The 11,195-nt window shown below is 32.1% G+C and overlaps 1 protein-coding gene across 3 annotated transcripts in view; it reads right to left on the bottom strand.

Annotated features, from left to right (window-relative positions):
- Positions 1-5,120: 5,120 nt before the first annotated feature.
- Positions 5,121-11,195, bottom strand: part of LOC132294343 (uncharacterized) — a 33,092-nt gene continuing 27,017 nt past the window's right edge. Inside the window, exons 4-8 of one of the 3 annotated variants that reach the window (XR_009478036.1) lie at positions 7,525-8,229; positions 7,033-7,333; positions 6,807-6,932; positions 6,224-6,259; positions 5,121-5,686 (exon numbers count right to left, since the gene is read on the bottom strand). Coding sequence is in view for 2 of the 3 variants with exons in the window: in XM_059792168.1 (XP_059648151.1) it covers positions 5,358-5,686; positions 6,224-6,259; positions 6,807-6,932; positions 7,033-7,081; positions 7,170-7,178 (549 nt within the window). In the remaining variant the exon portion in view is untranslated. Of the gene's footprint in view, positions 5,687-6,223; positions 6,260-6,806; positions 6,933-7,032; positions 8,230-11,195 lie in introns of all 3 variants that reach the window. The other 2 variants (XM_059792168.1, XM_059792169.1) reach the window with 2 other exon arrangements.

Below are 11,195 nucleotides of genomic sequence, written 5' to 3'. Positions count from 1 at the left end.
AAATATATGTAATGCAAGTAGTAGAACATTATGGAAAAAGATAAGATGGTTCAACGTGATACACATGACCTAGAAGATGTCCCATTCCTCCTGGAGAGGTTGATTGACTAATGTTTGTGCCAAAAATAATGTAATAATAATAATTATTATTATTATAATCAAATAAAAATTATTTCACCAATCATTGCATGCGATGTAGCACGTATAAGAAACGGCTCCAAGGCCAATCATTGCATACATATAGTGTGTTTGTATATATATATATATATATATATATATATATATATATATCATCTGGATGTATGATTGCTCGAGACATGACAGATTTAGATTAAAAGAATGATCCGATGGTACTCTTTATAATCGCTTCAGCTCAGCACAAGGACGACATTACTTTAATAGACTTAACCCCACGAGTTAGGTTGAACTCAAGACTAGCTTGGATCACCCATTTTTTAATTTTTTTTTTTTTTAAGGGTATGGAATCACATTTCATGATGCAACTAATCGAATCTATACGTACGTATATATATTTTCCCATTAGGGCCACACCTCTTATTACCAATATTTGTGACTTGTGTGTATGTACCTATTTATATAGGTCCATTTGATAAGAGTTGCAAACAAAACTAAAGTATATTTTTATTAGGAGTACACTAGTCTTAACATGATCAATTTTTACATAATTTTACCGTTGGATTTGGATTTGGATTTGGTTGAGAAAACATTAAGCTTCAATCTTGCATTTAAAAGTACGTGAAAAAATCTCTTAGATCACAATTTGTTCGACCTTCCGAAAACATAAATAAATAAAAATACTATTAGAACACAACATTTGCTGGTCAAAAAGAAAATATATATTTTCCTCCCTAGTCTTTTATGTGGCAATTTTTGGTTGATTAATTTGTAGGAACTCTCTCACTCATAGACCATGTTAGTGTGCTTATCTGTTTTTAAGGACTCTCATCTAGGGGACCATTACGGCATTTACACAATTGTTTTTAGAGGCTCGTAGTATGCTGTATCAGTGCAAAAATTCAACATGGCATGTATTTAATTTAATAATCTCAAATATAATTTATATTTCCTATCAATCAATGAGTATATTATAGTTTGATATTCAATCTCGTGTGGACGTTATAAATAGGATTGAGCTAGCTTGAAAGCTTTCATACATTTATATATATATATATACATATAAACCCGCACACCCACATATATATACAATCTGAATGAATCAGAATGTATGATATGAATTCCTAATTTTGTATTAGAAGGTGAAATTTGTATAACCCTAATTTCTTTCCCTAGTCCATCATGTCTCCTTTTAACAAAGAAAAGGATGGGTATGAGATGATATGCAGATAAACGGAGAAATGTACAATACCTTACGAGTATTCACAGTGTAGTACGAGAAATTATTAGATGGTCTTGGTTCGTTTGACACTTAATGGACTAATCCAATAAAAAAATTAATCTTAAGGATTTTTTTTATTTTTTATAGTAATAAATTAATACACTTTTGTGAAATCATTTTTTCAATTCGAAAGTCTGAACTGATTCATCAAATGTTAATGGTCCAAACCATCTAATAATATTTTTTTTTTCATATCAAACCCAAGTAATGCAGTCATACTTTCTCGATCTGACCATTAATTAATAGGGTAAAGTACATAGACACCCCCTGAAGTTTGGACAAAGGACAAGCAGAGGAAAGTTGGCCTGTTTTTGGACAAACACACCCCCTTGTGAAATTTGCCCTCCAAACAGAGCCTTAAATCATGTGAAAAGTCCACTTTACCCTTCACTATTTTATTAATTTTAATTATAAAATATTAAAAACATAAATGACCAAATTACCCTTTTCATCTCTCTCTATATATACGTGTGTGTATATATATATATATATATATATATACACCAACAATCCTTCACCACCGCCCCCAATCTCCATAATCACCAACCCCCAACCTCCATAATCACCACCCCTTAAAGAAGACGCCAAATAGGAGCTCTGCCACCACCACCACCTCCTCGAACTCGCCGGAGCTCAGCCTCGATTCGGGTGACCAACTCAGCCTCGGACAAGTCGGGTTTGACCGGGATTGACAGAGACGTTCCCCACGCTAGCGTCTTTGATTCTTGACAACGGCAGAGAGTTGATTTTGAGCCTGGCATACAGCGAAGATTTGAGGATTAGATCGGTGCCGCCGCCGCCACCACCACCCTCTTCCCCTCTCTCTCTATACACACGCGCGCGCGCGCACACATATATATCACCCATCTGCACACATCACCATCCCCAGTTCTCATCTGCGCACGGAAAGGGCTCTAATCAGACAACAGAGGCGATGGCCACTTCAGCCTCCTCGGTCTTGCAGGTGACGATCGCCGGACTATGTTTAACCTTGTCGTCATCGGAACTTGGTCCTCGCCGAATTGTTTCTGCTCGTCGGTCTCTTGTTACTCGGTTTCTAAACCTCGCCACATTGTTCAGTCCATGGCCGCATTATCATCGAAGCTTGGTCCTCGCCGATAATTTCAGGGTTTCGCCGATGCTTTTGGGTTTCGCCACCACCATCGCAGTCATCGCCGCCACCACCACTGTCGCAGCCCTCACCACAATCTCTCTCCTATCTTTTTCCTCTCTCCTCTTCACCTCATCTCTTCAACTATGGCCGCCCCTCTCTTCCCCCTCTCTACACCCACCATCGCAGTCACAAACCACCATCCATTTGATCTCCCTTCTCTCTCCTCTGGTGAACTGAATAATACACACAGAGGCGGGTTCGGGTTGGGTTTCGGGTTTGGGTTTAATAAAAGGGTATTTAAGTCAATTAAAGTGTTAATTTTATTTGAAAGGGTAATAAGGTCAATTCACCATCTTTAGGGTCTCTTTGTCCATTTTTAAAACTTGAAGAGGTGTCATTGTCCAAAAATAGGCCAACTTTCCTCTGCTTGTCCTTTCCCCAAACCTCAGGGGGTGTCTTTGTACTTTTCCCTAATTAATAAAAGGGTCATGTTTCTTTTGATTCTCAATAGTTGGGCTTAGGCCAAGCTAGTTTTTTTTAATGGCTTGAAATATGATTCTTGTTTTGTAATAGGCTAAACACCCTTTGTTTGGACTACAAGTCTCTTTCGTTTGTAGATGGTGGTTCCATTCATGGGCCTTTGTAATGTTAATGCTTAGGCCCATCATGTACTATAGTTTGGCAAATGGAATAAAACCCTTTTCTACTTTCAAATTATGACAAATATATATATATATATATCTTTTACAAGTATCAATTTGTCCTTTTTAGTTTAGATATGTATAGTTATCAAGTTTGAAATTTTTTTAAAATATAAAGGACAATGAAGAAAAAATAAGGCTTATTTACTTTAACTTTTCAAAATGAACAACTAATTTGAGATATTTAAAAATGAAATAGTGGACTACTAATATATCAATGAGTATATTATAGTTTGATATTCAATCTTGTGTGGACCTTATAAATAGGATTGAGCTAGCTAGAAAGCTTTCATACATTTATATATATACATATAAACCTGCACAGCCACATATATATATTATTTGAATGAATCAGAATGTATGATATGAATTCCTAATTTTGTATTAGAAGGTGAAATTTGTATAACCCTAAATTCTTCCCCCAGTACGTCATGTCTCCTTTAAACAAAGAAAAGGACGGGTGGGAGATGATATGCAAATAAACGGATAAATGTACAATACCTCAGGATATTCATTGTATAGGACGAAAAATTATTCACCAGTGGTCTAGCGATATCAGACCCCTACTTCTCAAAGAGTAATCAGGAATTCAAACCTTAATGGAGGTCTCGGTTCATTTGACACTTATGGACTATTCATCATTTTCTCGATCAATAAATTTATTTGTAAGTGTGGGTGGTAAGGGGAACAGAATAAAAAAGAGGTTTCGCTTGATTCTCTATAATTGGGCTTGGGCTAAGCCAGTTTTTTGAATTGAAACATGATTCTTGTTTTGTAATAGGCTAAAACACCCTGTTTGGACTACAAGTGTCTTATGTTTGAAGATTGTGCTTCCATTCATGGGCCTTTGTAATGTTAATGCTTAGGCCCATCATGTACATTTATAGTAGGGCAAATTGAATAAAATCTCCTTCTATTTTCAATTTATGGCAAAAAAAACCTCCTATAAAAGAAGTTGACATAAAATCCTTCTAATTATTTAATTTATTGCAAAATAATGTTATTATGATAAAATGTCCCTTAATATAAATTTAAAATAGTTATTTATTTTAATTTAAAATTAAAATTAATACAAATAACTAATTTGGTATAGTGGTGTTAAAAAAAATTTAAATTTTTTTAATGGTGCGTCTAAAAGAAAATGAAAATATTTTGGAATAATTTTTAAATTTTTTTAATTATTTTTATTTTTTCAAAAAAATCTAAAATGAAAATAATTTTAAGACCACCTAAATTTTCTTAAATTTACATTAAAGGGAATTTCATATTATACTTATGAGGGTTTTATGTTAACTTCTTCCTTCGGAGGGGTTTCTTGCCAAAAATTAAAAGTAAAAAAGGGTTTTATGCAATTTGCCCTTTATACTGTATATACTTTGCTTGATTTTCTGAAATAAATAAATAAATCTATGTGTCATTTGTTATTAATATGATATCTAAGCCGATAATTCGACTTGTAAAAAAATATATATATCATATATAAATAAATCTATGTGTCATTTGTTATTAATAATATGATATCTAAGCTGATAATCTGACTTGTATATATATATATATATTGAAGAAATAATATCAATACAGATTGACAAACAATGATATAAAAAAATAAAAAAAGAGAAGGCAAATAGGTTGACTAACAAATGAGTATACAAAAAAAATAAAAATAAAACCTAGATATTTGATTCTTTGTTGAAGAAAAATGCCAACAGGGAAGAAGAAGAAAAATTAATGATAAAATTTTTATAATATGTAAATATTATATATTATAACATTATCTAATATATTTATAGCATGTTATATATTACTATAATGCACATTAGGTATGTTTAGTTAATAGATTATCAAAATCAGATAATTAACAAGTTATCAATCCTAGGTATGTCACTAAATTTGGATCATGTTAAATACAAAAGAGAAAACTTGTATTGTAAATTGATATGTAAGATATGTATACAAGAGGGGTTTATATATAAGGGGTTATGTGTGATAAACAAATAAACTCTGTGTGTATATGATAATTATACATATGGTAATCCTATACAATGTTAAAATCATATATATAGTAATCTTATATAAGGTTAGAATATATTATACCATATAATAATAATATATTCTACAATATATTCTAACAGTCAAGGTGGATTGAATGAATCCATCTTGAGTTTAGAAATGAGATCTTGACAGCAGCATGGCGGAAGCGATTTGGTGAAGATGGATTTTCACCCATGACAAAGATGGAGGCACGATTAACAACTAACATAGCAGGCTGACGTGGCAGTCTGTCGTGGCAGGATGACGTGGCAGTCTGTCGTGGAACTGACGCGGCTGAGCGCGTGGAGGCGCGTGGCTGATGGAAAAAACTAGTTGAACCTGCTGGCAACGCGTGGGAGCTCGTGCGTGGCGTTTTCTCGGCTACTTTTGGCAACGTCAGGAGATTTAAGTGTGATCTTTTGCCTGGTATGTTCAAAATTAGACTTGGCTCTGATACCATGTTAAATATAAAAGAGAGAACTCTATATTGTATATTGATATGTAAGATATGTATACAAGAGGGTTTATATAGAAAGGGTTATGTGTGATAAACAAGTAAATCCTATATGTATATGATAACTAAATATATGGTAATAATCCTATATAAGGTTATAATTTATTATACAATATGGTAAATGTTTTCCGGCACCACAGCTTCATTGGCTTTCGATGCTCCTTCATCTTAAATAAAAAGTAAAAATAAAAATAAAACATGGGAAAAAAATTAAAAATTATGGAATCACATTTACAATGGAAATAAAGAGGAAGAGGAAAGGCAGATCTACACATAAACCATACAGCACAAAAATGGCAAAATTGAGAATGACTCTATCCCAAAAACAACTGTTTCTTTTCTTTTCATACTGAACAAGTGGCACATCTAAATACCATTCCAAATATCAATCTCAACAACAAAATATCTACACCATCAAAAACAAAAGAATTTAAATAAATACTGACCTTTCTTCATGATGATATATGCATGGCCATAAGTATCTGCAGGTAGAGGAATGTGGGTTATAATTTATAAGCCTTGAAGTCAACATACATTGTTTGAACTACTTTACAATGAGATTTTTTTTATATATAAAAAAAAGACTTTACAGTGTCGATTAGGTTTCCCCTGAAATACACAGATGGAGTTTAATTTCATCGGTTTTCCTTTACTTTAGTTCGAGAAGCTATGCAAAAGGAGAGAAAAGATGTTGACATGATCTAATGAAAGATGACCTCCAAATTGAGCTTATGTGATTCAAGATTTTGCAGTCTAAGAGAAAGCTTGGAAAGCAGCTGACTCCCTTGACTATGAAAAGCCTTGAAGTTGACTAGTTGGAACCGTAACATTTAAGTGTAACAGAAACTCGTTAATCATAAGAAAGTTACAGTATACACTATCGTAAACTACTTTCCAAGTTAAACTCCATCTGTGTATTTCAGGATAGAATGAACGTATGCCAAAGCAGAAAGTGTATCATGTTTAATAGGTCCAAAAAGTTACAGTATACCCTAACTTTCTTCGGGGGTGGGAACAGTAAATACTTACACTCAAATGAACTTGTCAAGTACTCCCACACGGGACAAAAACCGTTGCACGGTTGCACCTGAGAGATGCTGTCGGGAAACACCGCCGTAAGGCACTTGTCCGCAAAATATGTATCAACTTTGATTCCTTTTTCAAGTTAAAAAATGAAAAAACCAAGAAAAAAAAATGTTAAGATTTGAATTTTTTTAAAAACAATTGATAACGAACTTGATTTAACATTACATACCGCAAAGTAGCAGCTGCCTATAAGATGCGCAATTGCATTTCTCATATACCTAAGGTTAAATCGAATACGCCATCACTAGCGGTGTCTTTACAGGATAAAAGAACACCTTAGACAGTTCAGTATTAGGGGAAACACACCTTCGCCATTCCCTTTCACTGTTATTTTGAAACTATGAAATTGTTTCGCAAGACGTGAATAGCAACTCAGTGATGTTATGCTGTCAACAAGCCTAGTTATGAAATAAGTCCCATCTACATGACTTAGTAATGTTGAATGTTTTGTTAAAAGATAATGGCTTTTGCTGAAAACAAGCCAAAATTTAGAAAATTAACCGATAGTATTAGGAAAAAAAGAGATAAGTGTGTAAAAACAAAGAAATTCTAAACCTTAAGAGATAATGGCTTTTGCTGAAAACAAGCCAAAATTTAGAAAATTAACAGATAGTATTAGGAAAAAAAGAGATAAGTGTGTAAAAACAAAGAAATTCTAGACCTTAAGCGACCCCACTTCAGTATGTCAAGGAATTCGACAATATCAGACGGTGCATCCTTCTTTGGAGGGAACAGTTTCAATTCGATCCATTCAGAAAATTTGAGATAGTCTACAGAAACCTGGAGTCCTCCACTCCTTTCTCAAGCTCTGCCAACAATCTTGGGATATGTTTGACAACGTAAATGTTTTTCCACTTTCCACTAGTGTGGAATCCCAGATCGTGTAGATGTGTCAGGGCAAACAATATGCCTATGATTCAATAACACAAGAACAGTTAAAAAGTAGATGCAAAACTCAAAAAAAAAAAATTTAATTTTTTATCTTATTGCATGGCTTGCTTTGCCAGTAAGTAGGTGCCTATGGGGCCATCGGGTAAAATGGCCAAAAACATAACTTCATACTTTTTGGCCCACTTGTCAATGGTAGTCGCGTAGAGATCAAAAAATACCAAATCTCTTTTGAGATCAAATCCTCAATACTCAACTATGTTATGGTGTTTCACTCCCTCAGCAACATGGTAGTCGCTCTAAAGTGAAGTTTTCCATTAGCTCTATAACGTAATAGTGTATTGATCCAGGATCCAAAATAGCCTCCTCATAGTCAGCTTTCCCACCTTTCTTAGTTATTGTATAACAAAAAAAAATAAATAAACATGATGGTGAATTGAAATTTAATATGACATACACTTGTTATAATAATGTGATACTTAACTGTGATACCCCCTAATTTTGGAACACGGATTGATCAAGTCCGCGCACAAAATCAAGGGATATCAAAACAATTTAAGTATTTAACAAGCACAGAATACAAAGATGAATAATAAAGAATAAATAAACCGCTGAAGAAAACTAATAAATAAATATTACTTAATGATTCTCCAACAATTACAATTCGGAAATCCCATAACTCAAGGACCCCTTAAAACATTATCCAATAATCCAATACTATTTAAAAGTACACAAGATGAATAGACGAATGACAGTCTCCCAGCTGCGGATCCTCAACCTCGAGACTGGAACCTCTAATAACCTGAAAAATAAATCGTGGGTTAAACCCTACGAGCAAGTTCACTCTACCAGGCCTCTGAAAACCAATAAGCAGATCATCTCTGATCAAAACCAAACCTAATAAAGTTTTAACTTTAATAAAGCACGATATACATGTCTATATATAATTATATATACTATACTAATCACATCCATTAATAGGTTTATTAAATTTCCATACCTATTAAATAATTATTAAAATAATATTCATACCTAGACCAATCTACCATTTCATTTTATAAAAACTCCTTTGACCTTAATCCCATCCTAGTCAGTTGTTTAATCATTTAAACAACAAATTATAATAAAAGAAATACTATATTTAATCCCAACCCGATAATGATTTTAATTGTTTAAATCACATATCCAAAATCCAAGTTTTGACAAATCATCCACGTCTTCCCCAATATTATTTTATTAATGTAAAATAATACACTAACCAGTAAGTACTAAACTATTCTCATTTAAGAATATCTAACCCTAATCTAATCCATACATACAACAACCATAGATGATATTTTAATCATCTAACACATAACAACGTAATTATGCTTTGGCAAATCAACCATGCCATTGTAAATATTTTTATTTATATATTGGCAATTCAACCATGCCTCCATAAGTATATTTATTTATACATTGGCAATTCAACCATGCCTCCGTGTATGTATATTTATACATTGGCAATTCAATCATGCCTCCACAGGTATATTTATTCATACATTTAATTAGCAATTCATCCATGCTTTCCATATATGTATTATATTCATACAAATATTTAGGTAATATATTTAATCATTTGACAATTCATCCATGCCCACACTTTAACCATGAATTAACTTTAAAATTAACAATACGCTAAATCATACATAGCCATCACATGCATATTATACGCATATCATTAATTTAACAACCAGCCTATTAAGATATGCCAAATAAGAATGATAATATTAATCATCTTAAATGATTTATATATATATATATACCTACACATATGTTATTTAATGTATATATGTGTTTAACACCTTCTTTAATAATCCTTGATTATTTAAAATCAATATACATACATACATACATACATATATATATATATATATATATATATATATATATATATATTCATCCTTCCATACAACTCATAGACAAATTAAACTATATATACCCATATATAAATAATTATATATATATACACTCCCTTCCATAACAAATTATTAATTTATTATATTTACACAAATTAGTGCAACTAAATATGTTAGAAATAGTTTCCTTTAAATACTCCATACCGGTTTAAATAGTTTTCCGACACCGTCTCACTAAAACGTAAATATCTCTTATTAGGATAAGAATCTGATAATGAAATTGGTACCATTGGAAAGAGGACGAAAAATCCTTGAATTTGAGCTCAAGAATGACCCAATTTCGATTTAAGATGACTAAGCTATGACCATTTTAATTTTATGTCACAAACAGACAAAATAATTGGCTAAGCTCAAACACTACTGTGAGCGCGCCCACACTTAATTAGCTCACTTGAGCTCACACAAACGCACCCACACCAGATTAGCTCACTTGAGCTCACATGTATGCACCCACACCAGATCAATCTTCTGTTGACCAAACTTAATCCATGGTCCAGATTCACATGCGCACTCTTTTATGTACACCGTAATGCACCGAATCATTCCACTTATATTTAAACTATTCCAATGGCCTAGATCAGTGATGTAACCTTTTACTATGCATTCTACCACACTAGATCATACCTCGAATCACCCATCTCCTGGTTTATGCGCCGATTCACACAGAGTGCATAGAATTAATTCAAAATTTAATAAAAATAATTCTAAAATAAATTCCATAATATAAAAAATTACAGAACAAATTCTAAAAATATTCTGAAAAGTACAGAAAAATTCCAGAAAATATAAAAACCAAAATTAATCCCCTTAGGTCACAGTTCCACCTATACATTGATTTTAATATATATATCCAACATCTACATATACAAATAAAATCTAATAATCCAAAATTAAAAATATATAATAATTCATACTTTTAAATAATCATATCTAAACACAATTTAATAAAATAAATTAACTTGATGCTTTTAATTAATCCAAATTAATAATTTAATTAGAGCCTTAATACTTAAGATGAAATCCTTATAGGTTCTAAGAGGAAAAATAGAGAAAACTCGCCTGAAGGTTTCGAAACGAAACCGACGCTTCAAGCTTTAATTATCTCTTCCAATTCCGACGTCCTCCTTTTCAGATCCGACCTCCTCCTTGTCAGCCCTTCTTCTTCCTCTCTCTCTGTCTATTTTATTTTTCTAACGTGTAAAACCTTTAACCCTAAAGCTTTATGTGTATTTTTATACACCTTAAATTCCAAATCCTATTCCAACTAGTATTATGAATTAAAATAATAACCTTTAAATAATTTATATCTATAAACATATATTATATGTAAATATATATTCCTTCCTTAATTAACTCATTAGTTAATTAAATCATATATACTTATAAATATCAATAAATATATATCTATATATATATCTTTCCATAACAATTATTAATTAATTATATTTATATATAATTATATATATATATATATATATAATTGATA

Source organism: Cornus florida, unplaced genomic scaffold (genome assembly GCF_030987335.1).
Source record: "Cornus florida cultivar Cherokee Brave unplaced genomic scaffold, ASM3098733v1 CherokeeBrave_3.0.0_Hap2_Chr02, whole genome shotgun sequence".
Classification (NCBI taxonomy): Eukaryota; Viridiplantae; Streptophyta; class Magnoliopsida; order Cornales; family Cornaceae; genus Cornus; species Cornus florida.
Note: the sequence above shows the minus strand (reverse complement) of the source record. Positions and strands in the feature narration are given on the sequence as shown.